At 53.7% G+C, this 20552-nt stretch overlaps 1 protein-coding gene across 1 annotated transcript in view; it reads left to right on the top strand.

The window, feature by feature from the left end:
• macf1a (microtubule actin crosslinking factor 1a) overlaps positions 1 to 20552 on the top strand; it is a 79699-nt gene that overhangs the window by 33597 nt on the left and 25550 nt on the right. Inside the window, exons 44-50 of the mRNA XM_084696236.1 lie at positions 82 to 320; positions 478 to 607; positions 1323 to 1522; positions 1734 to 1850; positions 1990 to 2377; positions 2700 to 3694; positions 4319 to 4819. Coding sequence (XP_084552362.1) covers positions 82 to 320; positions 478 to 607; positions 1323 to 1522; positions 1734 to 1850; positions 1990 to 2377; positions 2700 to 3694; positions 4319 to 4819 — 2570 coding nt within the window. The remainder of the gene's footprint in view (positions 1 to 81; positions 321 to 477; positions 608 to 1322; positions 1523 to 1733; positions 1851 to 1989; positions 2378 to 2699; positions 3695 to 4318; positions 4820 to 20552) is intronic.

The following is a 20552-nucleotide window of genomic DNA, read 5'->3' as shown; positions in this document are numbered from 1 at the left end:
AAACACCCTTGAGTTCATCCACTGAGTTCTGTCAACTCGACGGCGATGACAACTCTACCTTTTTCCTCTCACCCCACCCAGACATGACGGAGCTGCAGGTGGCGGTGGCGGAGGTGAATGGACGCTACGAGGATCTGGGCGGGGAGCTGAGGGAGAGGCGTGGCCGCCAGGAGGCGTCCCTGGAGCAGAGGCAGAAGGCCCGGCAGGGGGCGGAGCAGCTCAGCCACTGGCTTGGGGAAAGGGAGCACAGCCTGGCCTTGGGACAGACCGCCTCCCCCTCTAAGCCGGAGGTGGTACGAGCCCAGGCCCAGGAGAACAAGGTGATGGAAGAGTCCATGTCTGTGGAGATGGGGGGGTTTAAGGCTAGCAACCTGTGTCACACTTAATTATATTGGAAACATATAGACGTTGAAAGCTGTGCCTGGGATGACTTCACAACAACATGATCAACGTTTTTCTTCTTCTGTTGTCTCTCAGGCGTTGCTGGCGGAGCTGACTGAGCATGCTGCGAAGGTGGAGGAGTTGAAGGGCACCCTGAGGAAGTTGATCTCTGAGAACCCTGACTCCCCTGAGGCCGACAAGTGGAGGCAGCAATTGCAGGATATAGGTAGTGGAAATAAACGACTACTTCCATGCACGTCTGTAACATCACACACTTCCCATGGCATTTGGGATGGATATTCACCTGTTAGAACTACGATTTGCTTAGCTGCTTAATCGAATGGGCTGGTTTAGGACACGCTCACTTATCCCGAAAAAACTGCAATTCCCATGTGCAGTGGTTTGTCATTGTATCAGAGCACAATGTGCTGTGAGGACTGTGAGTGTGGGTGCTGGGAGTGATTGGAGGGAGCACAGTTGGGGGTAACCAAACTGAATAGGTGGTTCGATGGATGAAAAGAGAGACAAGGAAGGAGGGAGAGAAAGAAAGAAAGAACGAAGGAGGTCGGTTTGAGATCGATACTAGGTAGAGAGAGAGTGGGAGGTGTTCCTGCAAAATACATTCGTTTTTGTTGTTAATGTTGATATTTTTACCATAGTGCAGTGTATAAAGGTTGGGTCTTTAGAAGAAGAACGTTTATCCCCATAGTGAGTACACTCAAACACACACAGCTTTACAGCATGAGTCATGGAGAGACTGAAGACAGAGACACAAAATGGCTGCCTTTAGGCCTTCAAAGTGTTCCCAATAACTGAGTGCAAGTGGTTCAAGTTAGAAAATGTCATTATACATTCCACTCACATTTGCACTGTCTGAGCTTGATTAGAATAGCTGTACTGCATTGATTTCTCAACCTGGATTTGATGGATTGTTTTATTAGACGCACGCTGGGAGAAGGCCAATCAGACGGCAGCCCAGCGACAGACTGAACTAGAAACCTGTGCTGATAGGCTGGGTAGCTTTGCTACTGCAGCCAGTCAGCTGGGTCCGTGGCTGAGAGAGAAGGAGCTTATGATGAGTGTGCTGGGACCCTTGAGTATCGACCCCAACATGCTCAACACACAGAAACAACAAGTGCAGGTAGAGTTACACACACACACACACACACACACACACACACCAGGCTGGTACATTTATGTTTATGACCATTTACTTGGAACAGTAACATGATAAACCAGTAGAAGTCGTATAAAATGAGCTAGCCTCACGTTGACTGTACTGTGGAGTCTATCGTTTGCGGTGTTCTCACCACCCAACTGTCCTCCTCTGGTTTCTCCATGGTCCTCTCCAGTTCATGCTACGGGAGTTTGAGACCCGGGCGCCTCAGTTCCAGCAGCTCACCCAGGCTGCCGAGGGCATCCTCTCACCGTCAGGAGACGGCCAACAGGACCCCAAGGACCTGGAGGAGGTGGGCGGATGGATTCATGTGGCTAGCCTAATAATCTAGATGAATGCTATAAAGCATGCCGAGCAATTGGAAAATGGAATATTATTCAAAGACTGCATAACAGTGCCCACCCTCCCCCCCCTCCCTGCTCTGTCCTCAGGTGCACTCTGAGCTAGGCTCCATCTCCCAGCAGTGGGAGGGCCTGATGTCTCGCCTGGCCCAGCGCTCCCAGCACATCGACCAAGCCCAGGGGACCAGCGAGAGCTACCAGACCCTGCTCCGGGACCTCTCCTCCAGCCTGACCCAGCTAGGCGAGCGCCTGGATGCACAGGCCTCTCTGAGTGCCCAGCCCGAGGCCCTCAAGCAGCGCCTGCAGGAGACGGGCGAGATCCGCTCCGAGCTGGAGCGCCGGCGGGCTGAGCTGGGGGAGGCCCAGCGGCTGTGCGGGGAGCTGAGCGCCATCGTGGCGGAGCCCTACCTGAGGGAGGAGCTTAGCAAGAGGCTGGAGAGTGTGAGAGGGCCCCTGCGGAGCCTGGAGGAGAGGGCTGGTGAGTGGAGCCCAGGGACGGTCAACATTTAAGTTCCAGGAGTTAGGAGTTAGGAGTACAGTTAGGAGTCAGGCTTCTGTTTGGATGCTCATCAACCACTAACTAAATTGATGGAGTTTTGAAATGGAGTCTCGTGGAAGAGATATGTTAAGTTGGGGGGGGGGGGTGGCATTCTGCTGTACCTTGCGGTCCTTTACATTTTCAATATAGATGTTGTATTTTTGGAAATGTATGTATTCTTATACTCGGTAGCCATAGCCATGTTAAACTCTCTCTCCCCCTCCTCTCTTTCTGTTCTCTCCCTTGTTCCTCTCCTCCGTAGCGGATGGTCTTTCCCAGCTCCAAGCTGCTCTCTCTAGCACCCAGCAGTTCCAGCAGATGTTTGAGGAGGTTCGCAGTTGGCTGGACAACCAGTGTGACCAGCGAGACTCCTCCTCCGACTCCCTCCCCTGCCAGCCAGGGGCCCTCAGCGCCCTGCTAGCCCAGACAGAGGAGCTCCAGCGTGGGGTGGCCAGCCAGCGAGGCTCCTACGAGCTCATCCAGGCCGAAGGGGCCTCCCTGCTCGCCTCCCTCCCAGCTGGAGGTGAAGAGCGGTCTGCCTTGCAGTCCCGCCTCTTCACCTTGCGGCAGGACTGGGAGGGGCTCAACCAGCGCATCACCAACCGCCACAACCGCCTCAAATCCACCCTGGGCAAGGCCGAGACGTACCAGCAGCATCGGGCCGAACTGGGGCCCTGGGTGGCCGAGTGCCAGACCCGGGAGGCGAAGATCAGGCCCTCGCTGGACCCCGCCGCCCTGGACGAGGCCCTCCAGAGCACCAGGCAGCTGGGCCTGGACCTGGAGCGCCGCCGGCCTCTCCTGGAGGCCCTGAACACTGCGGCCGACCAGCTCCTGGAGCAGTGCCGCGTCGGGGAGGAGGAGGTGAGGGACGAGAAGGCCCAGCTGAACCGCAGCGTGGACAGGCTGGTCGAGAGCCTCCAGGCGCGCTCCACCCAGCTGGAGGAACTAGCCAGCCGACTGAAGGAGTTTGAGGACGGGCGTCAGGCCGTGGAGAGGAGGCTGGAGGCGGCCAGACATCAAATTGAGGTCCAGGAGGCGTTGGGCCCTCAGGCCTGCAGCAATAAGAGTCTGGAGAGGTTGAGGAACCAGCAGGAGGCGCTACGATCCCTCCAACCACAGGTGGTTTACCTCAGAGACCTGTCCCGGGGCCTGGTGCAGGACGCACCCCAGACACCAGGGGGAAGCGCGGAGGGGGGACAGAAATTGGAGCAACAGGCCAATCAAACTGAGAGAGAATATGGAGATGTCACTGAGAAGGTGAGAGGGAAGGGAGAAAAAGGGAGAGGGGTGATAGGGACAAAGAGGGAGCTAAATATATCACCAGTCATTATTCGAGAGGGTGTCAGAGAGAGAGAGAAGTGTGTGTGTGTGTGTTTGTGTGTGTATTAGCTGAGAGAGAACAGGACTTGTTTGAGCTGACAGGTTAGCTGAGATATTTGAGTTACTCTGCTCATATATGGTCATTATGGAGATCGAAACAATTCCAACCATTTAATCATAGTTTATAGCGTAAACATTGACTCAAAACTCTATATGCAGCTTTCCTCTACACAGTTCCCAAATCTGGCTTGTAAGGTTACTGATACAATATACAAAATCTATATCCTACTGTATCTTTGCGTCACCATTGCATCCTGTTATCCATCGATTTCCATTTTTTTTGTATTTCTGAGCAAAGTTTCGTCATAAAAGTTTCTACCTGACTCAGCACTTATGGTGCACTCTGCTGCAATGTATGATTTTTTTTACAGTTTGTGCACATTTTTCCTCCATCAGCTATACACTTATTTTATGTCCTCTCCCGTTTTATACACAATTTTTTTAATACTGCTGTTAATCAAATTTAGAAGTCACTTTAATTCCGCCTCCCCTACCCCTCAGATCGAACAGTGCTGCTCCACTCTGGAGTCCCGCCTCCAGGGCGTGGGTGAGGTCCAATCACATGTCCGGGATGTCTTCTCCCGATTGGCCGATTTGGACGACGAGCTGGACAGCCTGAGCCCGGTGGGGCGGGACCCCGACTCGCTCGCCTCCCAGGCCGAGGCCCTCCGGGGCTTCCTGTCCCGCCTGGCGGACCTCCGCAGCGAGCTGGAAGGTCACGGGGGCGACTGCACCGCCATGCTGCGCCGCGAAGGCTCCTCCCCCGACCTCCTGGCCCTCAGGAGGGAGACGGAGGCCCTGAGTCGTCAGGCGGGCAAGCTGTCGGAGAGGGGCGGAGCCAGGCTGACGCAGATCGAAGACGCCGCCCAGAAAGTGCGTGAGTTCTACGGGCTGGTGGCGGAGCTACAAGGGCTGCTGGGAAGGGCGGAGGAGGGGCTGGAGGCCCAGGGCGTGGTCGGGACGGAGGTGGACACCATTAAACAACAGCTGCAAGAGTTCAAGGTAGGAACGGATGGATGGATGGTTGGATGGGTGCATATTAGATATATGGACGCATGTTTTAGTGATCATTTGTTGTGGTTGTATGTGGCTGTTCATGTTGTGGCTGTTTGTGACAGAGTGTGTCAAATGTGGCAGGGTGTGTTTCGATGTTGTCACTGGATATTAAGGGTGTGGAAGTCTCATTCAATGCCAGTGTTTTGAGGACACGGTTGTTTTGGGGATGAACCATGTGACCGAGGTTGAAGGATGAGGGATTGTTCACTGGAAATGTTTCGTGTGTGTGTGTGCGTGTGCGCGCATGGATGTGTGTGAGAGATAGTTGGGCCTCTGTGTGTAATCAATGAGCTAGTGTTTTTGTTTGTGTGGAGATACATTGGGTTATTTGCTGTGAGTTACAGTGTGAGTGTGTGTGTGTGTGTTAATGCATACTTCTGGCTGTCATGCAGCTTGTGGACCTAAATGGTCGTCACGCTGCTTATTTGCAGCTGTATGGGTGTGCAGCTGCTTGTCATCCATCTATGAAGTGTCCTGATGAGCCATGGTCCATCGCAGGTCCATGAGGACACCGCCAGGGTCTCCACGTGACTACACACACACATGTTTCTTATGGCTGAAACCAGAGTTGTGGAAGAACGGGTCAATCCTGGCCCTTGTCATCTTGAACATCTCTCTGTCTCTTCCAGACACAGCTGGGACAGAAGCCTTCTGCTCTGCCTCCAGCCTCTGTGATTCAATAGAGGGAGTAATGATAGATTGTGGTCCCCGAATGGCTTTAATCCAGTTTCTCCCTCTCGCTTCTTTCCTGCTCGCCTCCTCGCCAAGAGGGCTGGATGTTGCAGTGCTGGCGTGTTCGTTTTGTGACCCCACCCCAGTGCTGGCGGTGCAGAGTCTGTTGTTATGATTGGTGACCCCCCCCCCCCCCACCCCCCCTTCACAATGCCCCTTCTCCCGCAATACCTCCTCCCCCTATCCTCTACTGTACATCCCTCCTTCCTCCCCCGCAGGGCTCCTACTTTACTCTCTGTCCATCCCTCTTTCCCCCTCTCTTTCTGCATCCTCTTGTCGGCCTCCTCCTTCTCCTTCCACCCCCTCCTCTCTGTCTCCCAGCAGTATTTATAGACCTGGGGATGATGTATCCCGTCCTAGTCCCTGAAGATCATGTGCGTGTCGTCAGGGGACTTTTGTCCACTGCAGGCAGAAAGACGTAGTTCAGGAGTCCGGAAGGAGAGTTCAGCCCCAGTCTTCTTTCTAGGAGCTGCTCTGGCCCAGATCCTTGTACTGAATCACTCCCTGTCTGACCTATCTTCAATGTTCCCGCTACGTTAGCTCAGTGTCACCACAACGTTACCTCAGCGTTCTACACCTAACGGCTCCTCCCACCCCATACCTTGGAACTCATTCGAGCCATCACCATGGTAATGGACATCGAGCTAAAACTAGAACACGGGAACAAATCACACTAATCGTTTTGGAGTCTTCGAGCTATCCTTCCTTTAAACCGGCCATGTCTAGTCTACTCTAGCAAGCTTGCAACACATGCTGTCACACATATGATCCCTGTAGGAATTTCAATTAACTGTGGTTGAGTCCATAGGAGTTGGCCACAAGAATGCAGTGTTTTGCTGACATGGCATCTTTATTATGTTCCAACCTCCCTTCATATCCTATCCACAGTCTTATGTCTCAAACACAGCCTCTTCTGTCAGTCTGAGCTAATTAACCACAAGCCATGTCATGTGCTTTATGTCATATCCTGTCCACTTCCGAGGATGTCAGTGGGAAACTTTTCTACTTTCCCTCCTTATTGAGTCAGACACTTTCCAATATGCAAGTATGCATGAGTCATAAAGTAGGAATTAAAAAAATTATGAATTGGCGAAAAATTTGACATTGAGTTTTTTTTTTTTTTAATTGGTTTAATATGTTTGTGGGAATACACAGTCATATGGATTGGATGTATGTGTGTGTTTGAATAGTAATGTTCTCCTTGGACAGAAATGATAAATGGTTTCCACCCGTTTATTTATGTGGGAGGATGAAAGGGTTTCTCCCCCTTCCTCTAACTTCCTTTCTTCCTATTCCTTTCGTCTTTCATTCTTCGCCCTCTCCCCCTCTCTGACTCCCTGGGCTGTCTTGTGCTCCCTCCAAATGTATTGTGACTCGTCGTTTCTGCTCTGTCCACCCCTTCTGCAGCCCTCTCTGTCTCTCTCTCTCTGTCTCTCTTTGTCTCTCTCTCTCTGTCTCTCTCTCTCTCTCTCTCTCTCTCTCTCTCTCTCTCTCTCTCTCTCTCACCCTTTCCCTCTCATATTCTCTCTCTCTGTCCCCCATGTCTTACACTTAATGGGACCAAGCTGGATGGATGTGTTGCCGAAAAAAAAAACAGACAGATGAGATGAAGCGGTTTAGAGAGAGGGAGCGAAAGGAGAGAGGGAACGAGAGCTGCAAAGCAGAGACCAGCTCTGACTAGACTTTGCGTTGCTGGTAAACACAGACTGTTCCTTGACTAACTAAGCACTTCTGATCCTCAATCTACGTCACTTTATTTTGGCACTATTTGTAGTTTGTTTTGGATAAAAGCATCTAGCTAAATGAATGAATTATTTCAAATTGTACTGGTGTGAGAGGTAAAGAGAGAGAGAGAGAGAGAGAGAGAGAGAGAGAGAGAGAGAGAGAGAGAGAGGAAGGAGAGATGGGATACCATTTAATAGAATGTGTCTGAGTGTGTGTGAGAGAGATGGTGAAAGAGGGAGGGGGTTGCAGTAGTAGTTGTGGTCCAGTGAAGAATGAGACTTTGTAAAAGTCCATCCACACTCTACACTATGTGAAGCAGCATGGGGAGACTGAGAGAGAGAGACTGAGACTGGGTGCAGACTGGGTATTTATAGGAGCCTGAGGAATGGGAAAGTGAGAGAGAGACAGCCAGACAGACAGGCAGTGAGACAGACAGACTGAAAGACAGACAGAGAGAGAGAGGGAGACAGAGAGAGATCCATTTCCTCCCTCGGCCCAGGGAGCCCACTCTCTCCCATTCCCCCTCTCCCCCCTTCCCCTGTAATGGATCTGAGTCGGGTCATTTTAAACCTAAACATGTCTGTCTGCCCTGAAAACAGACTGGGGCACCCTTCCCCCTCTCCTCTCCCCACACCTCCCCCCTGTCCCCCCCCCCCCTCATTCCAGACCTCGTTCCCCCAGGTCCCCCAGCCATGATGTCATGCCTCTGAGTTTCAAGCAAGTGTGTGTCTGGGTGTGAGTGGTGGGTGGAAGGGGATATTTTCACATTAATCTGTCGATTGACGAAACTCTATAACGGATTGCATTAAGTTACAAACAGAGAGAGGGAGGGAGGGAATGAATGGAGAAGAGGAAGAAGGAAAGGAAAGATGGAGAAAAGGATATTTGAATTGGCATGTAAAATGTGTTTTGTGTGTGTGTGCGTGTGTGTGTGCGTGTGTGTTATTTCAAGCACTACACATGTGCGCTTGTGGAATATATGTATGTACTTAGATGTGCTGTAAGGATTGTCCAGGCGCGCGTGTGTGTGTGTCCGGACAGAGCCTTCATGGGAGGATGTTTCTAATTCCAGACTTTTTCGGGGGTGCGACCGGAATCTCAGCTGTCTCCCCACCCTCCACACACTCATACAGTAGTGTACACACACACACACACACACACACTAACCAAGGTGTGGCATTGGTATCCCCCTTAGGCCCAGAGCAGCTGACATACTGCAGCGTGTGGGGTTCAGGAGCCACCCCTCCCCCACTCCACATGGGCATTCCAGGGCTGACCTGGGCAGGGTAGGTTAGCAGGGCGGTGGAGGGGGGAAAAGGGAATGCCACCTGTAAATCATAGCCTTACGTCTACCCCTGTCCTCACCCCCCCCACCACCACCACCACCACCACCACCACACACAACATGGGTCTGGAGTATTCGTGTCAGGGTGTGAGGTCTGTTGGAGTTATTATGACTCGAACCTCGATGATGTCATTTGGTCATACGTCAAGCCCTGCATCTCCTGTAGCTGCTGTGGTTGCCTCGACGATGTGTCACGCGCGGTCCAGTCCGCTTCCCTGTCCAGTCCCGAGACGCTTCGCTCTGAGCTCCCTCCTCCTCGCTCGTCCTCTGGTCATGTCTCCTCCCCGGTCTGTTCCCCTTGTCTCTCCTCCTCACTTCTCATCTTCTGTGTTTGTGTTCCGCCTGAGTACATGATTGGATCAGACTAACACAGTTTCTCTAATCATATGAGAGCTCTGACTCCTCTGACCCTCCTTTCCTGTAGCCCAAGAGATCTGGCCTGTGTGTGTGTGTGTGTGTGTTGCTCTCTCTACTCTCAGAGTCCAGTATTGTTTCAGCTGTTAGGAATTAAACTAGCATGTCAGGACAGGCCTCTCTCTCTCTGTGTCACACTTTTTCTCTCTCTCGTCATCACATCCCTCTGTTTTCAGAACAACCCAAATAAATACTCCCCTTTCACATCAGCAGCGCCGCCAGCATAATGGTCCAGATAACGATGTATATAAATAACCATTCAGAGGTGCAGTGGTGTTTCCTGAGGGACGAGGCTGGGAGATGGCCCTGACACTCGGGGCTTACACACTGTGCTGTTAGGGGGGGGGGGCGGGGGTACTACACCGTAAGGTCATAGGCTGACACTGTCACTCCTCAGGAGGATATTTGACTGATGCAGGTGCTGTCCAGGCTACGAGAAAGCATGTATGTGTGTGTGTGTGGGGGGGGTAATAAATAGGTAATAAATAGGAAATGTACCCTCTAGAGTCTCTGTCATGCAGGAGAAAGCCACTCTGGACTTTATATTGGATTGACAGGCAGGATGTCTAATGTAATTAGAGAATTGTTTGATTGGCAGATAGTGTCTCCAGTCAGAGGGCAGTATTGAGACAGCACAGTGGCTGTTCCTGGTATGGTTCCATGCTGCTTTGTGTCGCGGGGGGGTGGTGGTGGGGGGGGGGGGCGGCTAAGAGAACAGTGGAGGCATTGAGCTTCTCAGGTGAAGCATGCTGGTTAATCATCTCTACGGCTGAGACTGGAAAAAGAGAGGGGGAGGTAGGGAAAGCAAGGGAGAGAGAGGTGAAGAGAGAGTGAGAGAAGGGAAGGATGTACTGCCTAGACACAGAGGAGAGGAAGGGGGATGGAGGGAGAGAGCGTTGGCATTACAGGATGGATGTTGGGAAAGACGGAGTATGCGTATGCTCTAGCCCAGAGAAAGGGAGGGAGGGGGGAGGGAGGGGTGGATGAGAGAACACTTTCATTTCAACAGGTGTTCTCTCATGAGCAAACAAGCGACCCAGCAAAGTCAATAAAGACTGCTCTCCCTGTGCCCTCCACCTGTGTGTGTGTGTGTGTGTGTGTGAAGCCAACCACACAGCCACTTAACCACCCTTTATTTTGACTTTCCCTGCGGTTCCAGTCTGACATATTCCCTCACAGAGCATGACCTCTTAGCTGAGGCTGAAACCTAATAATGGATGACATACCTGGGAGGGAGGGAGGCAGTGACTCTGTAACCAGCCATGACAACCAGCTAAAAGGACAAATGAATGAAAATTGGAGTGGGTGGGGGGGCGGACACACTGCAGGAGACCAGGGACAGGACAGAACTAGAGGGAAGGGGGGTTGGTGATTGGTATGTTACATAGACATGCTCTTTTTATCCGTCCCATGAGCTCCCTCTCCTCTCCTTATCCTTTTATTCTTTTTATCTCTCCTGGTGGCTGGCCCACATGTGAGCATGTGGTGTGTGTGTGTGTGTACGTATGACTGTGTACATGTGTGTGAATTGGCGGTTAGATGTGGGTCATGTGAGCTTTAGTGACTGTGTGTGTGTGTGTGTAGGGGTGGGGGGTTTGGTTAACTGACAAACCCCTTTTGTCTCCATAAAGACGTTTGCCTTGGACGCCGCACTGACAGCTGCAGCGCAACTGACAGAGAGAGAGAGGGAGCGAGGGGAGGGAGGGAGAGAGGGGAGGAGAGAGGGGAGGGAGGGAGAGAGGAAAGGGAGGGAGCCGGGGAGTGAGGGAGGGAGGGAGAGAGAGAGAGGGGAGGGAGGGAGGGAGAGAGGGGAGGGGGTTGGGCTGAGGGAGGGGCAGTTAAAAAGAAAGAGTAGAGTATTTAGCATGTTTGACATGCAGGGCACGGGTGCCTCACAGCAACAGTTAGAGGAGGGGAAAAGACAGAGAGATGGGAAAGGAGGGAGGTAGAGAGAGAGAGAGAGAATGTGTGTGTGTGTCTGGGCTAAAGAGCAGCAGAGTGTTTTGGAGTGAGTGTGAGAGAGAAGTCAAATGAGAGAGAGAGCGCAGGCATGTGTTCCTCTGCCAGAGGTCTTCAAACAAACGTCAGAGCAGCTGAGAAATGGAACAAAGAAGAAGAGGAGAGCTGAACGTGGTGGAGGTGAACAAGTGAGAGAACCAGAAGACAGACAGATGCACAGCTACAGTAGCACTGAGGGTGATCTACTTGAGGGAGTGTAAGAAAGAAGGGGGATGAACGAGCTGTTGAGCTGGTGTCTGCCCTGGCTGTCTGTGGGAGCCAGGGTGTCATGCTGGCTGGATTCATCAGGCTGGCTGGCTATTCATTTATCTGGGAGGCCTCCTTAGGGCCTCTCTGCATAGCCAACCCACACACACATAGTCACCCCCTTTTACACACACACACATAGTCACCCCCTCTTACACACAGACAGACAAACACACACACACACACACACAGTTAACCTCTCCTTTATACACACGCACACCACTGAGGCAGCTGTATTGGGTTTCACTGGGGCAGCCGAGGGGAATGCACAAGTGAAGCCTGCTGTGGATATCACCCACTTCTTTCTCTCGCGAGCTGTCTTTCGCTGTCGTTCTACACAGGCATCAAACCCCTATCTGCAATACTGCCTGGTAACCTGGAAAGAAAGACATGGATAGAAAGAGGGAAGGATCTACTTGTATTGCATGGAGCGGGGGAGAAATATGTGAGAGAGTGAGAAAGAGTGAACAATGTTTGTTTTGGAAAAAGACAAGCCGTTATTGATAAGAGTTTTTTTTTCCTTTGCTGGCTAGCTGACTCCCTATCATTCTCCTCCCTCTCTCCCACCCTCTTTCTTTTCTTTCATTCTTTCCCTTTTTCCTTCCCTCTACTCCTCCTGTATCATTTGCCTCTCTCTGTGGACAGTGGGTTTTGTGCTGGGAGAGAAAGAAAGAGGGGGAGAGCGAGCGAGCAAGAGAGGCCTTTAGGAGAGCGAGGGGGTGTTGTACTCTGGTGATTCAAACCTGGATTACAGAGAAGTGATGAATGTTGCAGTCACTCCTCTCTCTCTCCTTCTCCTTCTCTCTTTCTCTCTCTCCCTGTCACTCATCAGACAGTGAGAAACTCATAACAGCCCAGTGAAAAACCTCACCTCTCATTTCATGTTTTTTATTCATCCTCGCCCTCCTCTCCTCCAGTCCGCTCTTCTACCAAGCTTGTTGGGTTTCGAGAGGTGATTTGCAGAGTGTGGGATAATCTACCCTGGTTATCTAGAGCTTTTTTTTGATAACAAGCTAAATCCCCTGTTCCTCCCCTGTCTGCCAGTCTCTTTCTCTGTCCCTGGCTCCACGCCCCCTCCATCCCTCCCTCCCTCCTCCCTATCCCTGCCTCCTATCTCTAGTTCACTCCTCCAACCCCCCTCCCCTCTCTCTCCCTCTCGCTCTCTTGTGTTTTTTTTCATAGAGGAAACCGGCATGATTGGAGCACTTCCTGTGTTCTAGTACCAGAGCAGGAAACAGAACAAACGGAGCAGGATTCAAACAAAAACAGAGAGAGAAGGAGGGAGAGAGAGGGAGAGGGAGAGAGAGAGAGAGAGGGACAGACAGAGTAGGAGGAGTGTGTAAGAGAGGGTGACTGAGCGAGCGAGCAAGGGAGAGAGGAGAAGAGGGGAGATTTTTTTAGCAGCTGCAAACCATTTCAGCTGTGTAGTGGCTTGAGAACTGAAAGACAGAGAGAGAGAGAGAGAGAGAGAGAGAGAGAGAGAGAGAGATAGATAGATAGATAGATAGATAGATAGAGAGGGAGAGAGAGAAGGAGAAAGAACGCGAGGGAGCAGCTCGCACGACCGAAAAGGAGAAGAGGAGAAAGAAGAGCTGAGATTGCGTGGCTCTTTGTCGTACTTTCAGCAAGGACCCGGGACAGGAATAAAGGAAAAACGCAACGGAGAGAGAAAGCAAGGAAGGAGTGTGTCCGGGGATTGTCTGGAAGAGAGAGAAAGAGAGAGCGCCTGCAAGGCAATCCTCTGACTGAGGCTCCGTCTGTGTGGCTGTCTGGGTCTCTGCCCTCTGGACTCACTCCCATGCCTGCTCTGCTCTGCCCTGCCGGACCAATCTCAAGCCCTCTGGCTTTACTCCCTCCCCTGCCTCTCCCTCACCAGGACTCCCCCCCCCCCTGCCCTGGAGCTCTCTGGATGAACAGGACGCCGGAGAGAAAGAGAGAAAAATAAAAGACTGACTGACTGACTCCCTTGCATAGACAGGATCATCTTTCTCTTTGTTCCTTGGGTTTTGGAATCTCACGCGGACTGCTGCGGTGAAGGATGGAACACATTCCCTTACACCGAGGATGATGACGCTGTCGACCAGGGAGGTGCAGACGCCCCCCAGGCGTGGAGAAGGTACCTTCCCCCCAAGAGACAACAAACATGTCCGCTGATAGAAATGAGAGAGAGAGAGAGAGAGAGAGAGAGAGAGAGAGAGAGAGAGAAGGAAAGAAAGAGATGAAAGAGACGCACAGAACCAAACCTGGGAATGAATGAGGGACTGCTCACTTTCTTTGTCACAGATTTCAATTTGGATTGTTTATGCGTTTTCGAAGGATTACCAAACTTGGATCTGACATTTTCCTTCAATCTTTACTGTAGCAAACTCGAACAAAGACTGTACTAAAGACTCAAAGCCCTTGGAAACTGCTATTTTTTTACAACCTCCCCCCCCCACACACAAGGTCCATTTTTATATAAGAGAGAGGGGGTGTGTTGTCCTCCCCTTAAAAGGAGACTTTACACACTTCTCTGGCTACTGTTTGCGTTGCTCAACTCCTCTTTTTTGTCACAGAGCAGAGAGAGGAAGTAGACAAGGGAGAGTGGACTAAGGGAGGGAAAGGCCTTGTGTGTTTATACTGTATAGTGTGTGTGTATGTGTGTATGTGAAGAGTTAGTCAGAACAGGGGAACAAAGGGATGTTATCTCCACACCAGTCACCTCAGCCTGGACTTTGGACATCTGGGATATACAGACCCCTACCGTCTCCATCCCTCCCTCCCTCCCTCTCTCCCTTCACCTGGATGACGTTTCCAACAGCGCAGCTCTGCTGATGGCTGTGTGTGTGGAGGAGGAGAGAGGTGTCTGTGTGCAGGACGGTCTGTCGGGCAGCCCTGGGAGCTGCTGCAATCCTGTGGAAATGACATAGCGCAACGCGTGCACACCTGCACTACTTGAATGATCCAGACTCTGCACCCGTTTGAATGTAGAAACTTTTCCGAAGGTAGATTTGAATGTAAGAGGATTAATACTTGTGAATGTTGTTTGGGACTGGGAACAATTGAGTAACCAAACTCGGACGTATTCCACCCTGAGCAGTCGCCCTTTACCCCATTGTTAGTTGTGACCTTATTTAAGTGCCCCAAGGGGCCTTCTTGCCCCTGTGATCGACCCCTTCAGGGGGTGGAAAGCTCAGCACCGCCAGCCAGACTATCAGGGGTACCCCCGGCCCCTTCACCCTCCCCCCCCCCAGGGAAGGAGAACCAGGGGGATGGGGAAGCCCCTCAGCCGGCCGGACTGCCTGCGGCAGAACCCCCGCTGCTTGGGGAAAGGCGACGAGGACGAGGCCTACATCGAGGACTGCTACGTGCCCCAGCGCTCCATCTACGACACCATGCGCATCAACGAGCAGATCGACCAGGGCTCGGCCAAGCTCAGCCAGCCCTCGCGCAGCACCCTGGGCTCTGGGGGAGGAGGAGGGGGGGCGGGGGAGGGGAGCACTCTGTCCAGCAACGGCACCATCGGGGCCGAGCTGGGCGCCGTGTTTGTGTCCCGCCACGCCAACGACCCAGGGCTGAAGAGGCTGGACGAGAGGGTGATCTTTGACGCCCTGAAGCTCACCGGCGACCCCCAGAGCATGTCCCCGCCCGTGGCCGGGCTGGGTTCGGGTTTGGCGGCCGTGACGTCGTCGTCTGGGTCCGGCTCGGTGGCCGCGGTGACCAAAAGGCGCCACCAGGGCGGCGATAAGAAGGACAACCCCAACCGTCGCTCCTGGAAGGCGTTCATGCCCCCCAGCTACCCCGAGTTTGCTGAGAGGTTGGAGCTCGCGCCGGCGGACGGGTCGGGGGCGGAGAAGCGTCTGTCTGGTGCTGGGATCCCCGTCTCCTCCCTCCAGCCTCTGCCCTCTCTGCTACCTCCAAGCACGCCCACCTCCACAACCCCCCTACCCCCTTACTCCTCATCTCCCATCTCCTCCACAGGGGGGCCCCACACGCCTCCCTGCTCCTCCTCCCCTTCTCTCACCCCCTCCGTCAGCCCTCTGCCACCCCTCCAGCAGCTCTCTCTCACCCGACAGAAACAGCTTCACCCCCTCCTGCAGAAGCACAAACAGCAACACAAGCTTAAAGAACCACCCCCTGCTCAACACGCAGCCACCCCTGCTGCGTCCCCTGGCCCTGGTCAGGCTCCTGGCCCCCAGCCACTGTCTGACTCGGCCAGGACCCCCAAGCAGAGCCCCAGCGCCGGCCGCCAGGCAGACAGGAGGCGGGAGGACCCCCACAGACGGCCAGCGGCGTCTCCCAGACCGGGCTTCAGCCAGATCCTGGAGGAACCAGCAGAGTCAGCCAAGGCCTCCGACTCTGAGAGAGACTCGCCCCTCCTGGACCGGGACAACGCGCCCCTCCTTCCACACCCCGCCCCCCCAAAGCCGGTCTTCTGCCCCCCAACCAAAGCTCGCACCTGGCCCCGCAGCATGAGGGGGGGGAAAAAGGGCCTGAGGCACAACTTTCCCCTCCTTCCCCCTCTGCCTCCCCTGATGGGGGAAGAGAGCGATCCGGATGAGGAGTCTCTCTACCTCCTGGACCCCCCCTCACCGTTCCTCCAGGAGGACGAGTTGGGACTTCTCTACGGGGGGCTGCCCCTCTCCCCCTGCCTCAGCCAGGAAGGGGGCGAGGAGGGCCTCCTGGGCTGGGCCCTCAACGGCGAGCTCCGCCAACGCACCGCCTCCGAGCTGAAGTTTGAAGAGGACGAGATGAGGATCTTGCGAGAGCTGGAGGAGGAAGAGACGGAACAGGAGGGGTTGGAGGAGGAAGAAGAAGGGTTGGGGGAGGAAGAAGAGAGGGTGGAGGAGGAGGAGGTGGTGGTGGTGGAGGAGGAGGAGGCAGCGGAGGAGGTAGAGGAAGAGCCGGTAGAGGAAGAGCCGGTAGAGGAAGAGCCGGTGGAGGAGAGGAGGATAATGGAGGAAGAAGGGACAAGACCAGGGAGTGAGCTCCAGGAGGAGGACAGAGCTCAGAGGGAGGAGAGAGAGTGGGAGGCGGTGCTTAAGATGGAGAACAGGGAAATGGTGGACCAATCATGGGAGAGGGAAGCGGATGCAGAGGGCTGGGAGATCCAGCAGACTGTCTCCTCTGAACATTGGCCCCTTCTAACCCCCCCTGTTGGGTTTGGCGGGCCTGGGGGCCCCAGCGCTTCTCCCTGCCCCAGCTCAGGAGCAGGCTCTGATGATCTCTTCCTGGAGCTGGAAAGGCAGTGTCTGGAGGAGGAGGTGAAAGATGAAGAAGACGACCCATACTCACTAGCTCGTGTGGAGGAAGAGGAGGATGGAGCCGTAGGGGCATCTGTGGACTTTGAGGAGCCTTTGCTTGTGGACAGGACCTACAGCACAGAGCTGGGTGGCACTGAGGCCTGCGAGGACCTCTCCAACACAGATCCTCATGGTCCAGACGACCAACACACAGGCACATCAGCAGCAGACTGTGAACGCGAGCCGCTCGACTGTGAACGTGACCAGCAACTCGCTGAAGGAGAGGATCCAGGTGATCTGGATGCAGGGGATGAGGAGCAAAAAGAGGAACGTCTGAGCTCCAGTTTGGAACCTCCCGGGTCAGACCCTAGCGGAGTCCACATGTCCCAACCGGACAGAGCCGCCCTGTCTGACTCCAGTCACCCAGAGTGTGACTGCTACCAGCACCGGCCCCCTGAACCCGAGATGGACCTGGACAGCGGTGCCTCGTCCGAGAGAGATGGGGAGGAGGGGAGTGAGGGGGCTGGGGTGTGTTCTGAGGGCACCTCGCCCCCTCCTCCCACCCGGAGCCCTGAGAACCCCTACGCTGAGGAGGGGGTGGAGGGGGAGGAAGGGGAAGAGGAGGCGCTGGAGCAGAATATTGAGGAGGGAGAAACAGACTGGAGTGTGTGCATGAAGCCGCAGTGTCGTAGGGAGGACGAGGGCCGGAGCCAATCCCCCGAGTCCACACACCCAGACGGAGGAGCTGGGAACAGCCAACAGGATGTTGACGCTCAGGCTTCCTGTACGGAGGAGCAGGTCTCCTCCGAGATCGGCAGCGTTGCCATGGAGATGACCCCTGACCCTGGGCGGATGTCGCTCGTGTCGGTGACTCAGGAAGACGAGGGGGGCTCTGGTCTGGACATGTCTGGAGAGGACACAGGGCTCCAGGCCACTAGCACCCCCAAGACAAACCCTCCCATCTCCCTCATCCAGGCCCCAGACACGGCCTCGCCCCCTCCGTCCCCTTCTCCTCCCTCCCCCTCCAAACCAGGTGCCAGAGGGGCGGGCCTGGAGAGCAAAGACTCTGACTCCGCCTTCGTAACCACGGATAGCTTCGTCTACCTGGCCGTGTCTGTGCCCCCTCCTTTCCCCCTCGACTGCCCCTCCTCCCCCCACGACGGCTCCTCCGCTCCCCCCAGCCCCGTCTCCAAGCCCCAGGACCAGGACGAGGGGGCTTTCCTCTCCTCCGACAGCTTTGTCTACCTGGCCGCCCCCGAGCGCCTCTCCCTCCCCCTGGTCCCTCAGGGAGGTGACAGGGGGTCAGCTTGGGAGGAGCCCCCCCAGTACCGGGACATGGACTCCTGCTCGGAAGACACCCACTCTGGGGTGGACTTCACCCTGGGCTCCATGACCGGGGACAGTGACTGGGAGTCGGACGGCTCGGCCCTGGACCCCCCGATTGGAACCAGAGACCCCGACTCCGACCCCCTCCCAGGGGGTTGGGACTGGTGGGGGGACAGGCTGGAGCTGGAGCCTGGGCTGCTACCAGGGCTTTTTAGGGAAGAGGATCCCCATTGGCCCCCAGGGGCCACAGGTGGGGAGGATGGGTGGGAGGAGGCATCGCTCTCAGAGCTGGAGACGGTACCCTCACCATCGCCCCATGCCTCGCCCTCACCCCATCCCTCGCCCTGCTCCGACACAGACAATTACATCCTGGATGAGGTAGATATGATATCATGTGTCTGCGATTAGCTCTGATAACATGACCAGGTGTCGTCAGGCGTTGGGTTGGGCGTATGTTAGCACGAGATGCTTTGTTTATCTCTAGCGTCACTTAGTGTTCCAAACTCTCGGAAAGGTCTGTCTGTTGAAGCGTTCTGATGGGTAGCAGCATGTCCTGGGACTAGGTTACCCATCCCAGCCTTTCCTCGTGTCAGTCTACCTCCCCCACTGAGTCCCCAAGCCGTGTCTCTCTGGGTCACGGGAGATTGTGGCTGATGGTCTTATAGACTTGAAAAAAAGCCTTTACAGAGAAGGAGTTACAGTTGTCAGACTTGAAATGGATACAATAGGATGCTCGAGGGGGTCTGTGTTCCGCGTTCTGTAGGAAACTACCGTCTGGCTTATGTGCTTGGGAGTGTGAGAACCGTATTCTCTGGATATGTGTGTTGATCTCCATGACCGTTTTGGCCCCGTTTCGTCCCAGTGACCATAACCTCGAAACAGCTATTTTGTTGTTTACATCGACTCCCCATCTGAACCATTTGAATGTTCAGTGTTTACATTCCTCCTCTGTTTGTGTGGTAGGCCAACATCAAAAGCCTTGCTACGAGCACTTTCATGTGCTCTGACCCAGCTAGTATACATATCCAACATCTCAAAAGCTTGTGTTTGTGTGTATGAAGCAAGGCAAATGGGAGTACTGGTGCCTTCGAGACATTGTGTTGGTTTCGATTACAATTGAAGATGTTGTAATCAAAGAAGTGAGGTGCTATTGTCTGTTTGTTTTTTTTCGAGAGCAGGGAGATGTAGAGAGATGAGGGTTTCAGAGCTTCTGCTGACTCATCTACAGTCTCTACATCAGGTTGGCCAGTGACTTGCATTCATCTCTGTTTGCCTGTCAGCTGCATTTCTTCCATTAGGTACCTCCTTGTGTTTGTGTGTCCATTTATATACTGTATGTGTGTATGTGTGTTTATGTGTGCGTGTTTGGATATGTGTGTGTGTGTGTGTCTTCCCGGCTTGGTGTATTTGACAGGCTGCCGTTCCTCCTCAGGGGCCTGTGTTGACTCAGTGTCTGGTATGGGTGGCTGTGGCCGTGCCTGATGGGTTTGGAGAGGACCTCTGGGTCCTACTATTACATTACCGTCCCCATCAGGAGTCTGTCTCGGGCGGGTCATACACAACTCATTTGCTCACTGTGTGTCTGTGTGTGGGGGGGGAGTTGCGTGTGTTCATTTATGCTTGTTTGTGCTTGTGCGTGTGTTCCACTGCAGTCAGGCCCCTTAAGTAAATGCAATCAGGCTGTGTGGTCTATCAGACTTGAACGTGGTGGAGCAGAGGGAACGCTGCTACTGTAGCTCTGACATCAAACACCGTCGCCACGGCTACAGCAGAGGGGAGGGAGGTGAGGAAGGGAGAGAGCGTTAAGTGGGGAGGTAGCCAATCACCCAAACCTAAACAATCCCCCTCTGTATCCATTTACTCACCCTGTCTCATTCTTGTCTGCCTTTTTTTTCTTGTCTCGTCTTTCGCTCTCTGCCCCCCCCCCCCCTCCTCCTCTCCACTCAAATGGCACTGATACAGAGATAAGGAGGTGAGAAGTAAACAGCAAGCCAGTCTCACAAACACGCACATACACACACTTTGGAATTGTTGGGCAACATAAATAGAAGATAAGGCTCAGCCAGAGACTGTTGAATCTGTTCTCCCTGCCTCCCTCCCTCCATCTCTGTTTCTGTTTAAAAGATCTCAGGCGGCCATCATTGTTTTAGTTAATGATTGTAATACTGGTCATTACTGGTTAATAATGAACTTTTACAACAAAGTGCCAGCAATTCTCTTTCTACCGTGTGTGCTAGCTGGAAGAGAGGAAGGGATGGAGAGAAAAATCGAGTGAGACATGTGGGGGGGGGGGGGGGGGGAACAAAGGACTATATGAGGAGCACCTGGTAGTTCTCCTGATAAGACCTTGCTAGGATGATAAGGGGGGATATCTTGGCAGGAAGAGATAAGCAGAGGGTCGCTGGATTACTGGGAAGCTTGTATACAGCCAGAACTGCACGTGTGTGTGTGTGTGTGCACAGACAGACAGATGGGCAAGCTTAGAATGTGGAGATCCAGACATATGGACACACACAGACAGGCAGGCAGGCAGACAGACAGACAGGCAAACCACACACACACACAGACAGGGAGGCAGACAGACAGACAGACAGACACAGACAGACAGACAGACAGACAGACACACACACACACACACAGACAGACAGAC

Source organism: Hypomesus nipponensis, chromosome 4 (assembly GCF_054491055.1).
Source record: "Hypomesus nipponensis isolate SF chromosome 4, ASM5449105v1, whole genome shotgun sequence".
Taxonomy (NCBI): Eukaryota; Metazoa; Chordata; class Actinopteri; order Osmeriformes; family Osmeridae; genus Hypomesus; species Hypomesus nipponensis.
Note: the sequence above shows the minus strand (reverse complement) of the source record. Positions and strands in the feature narration are given on the sequence as shown.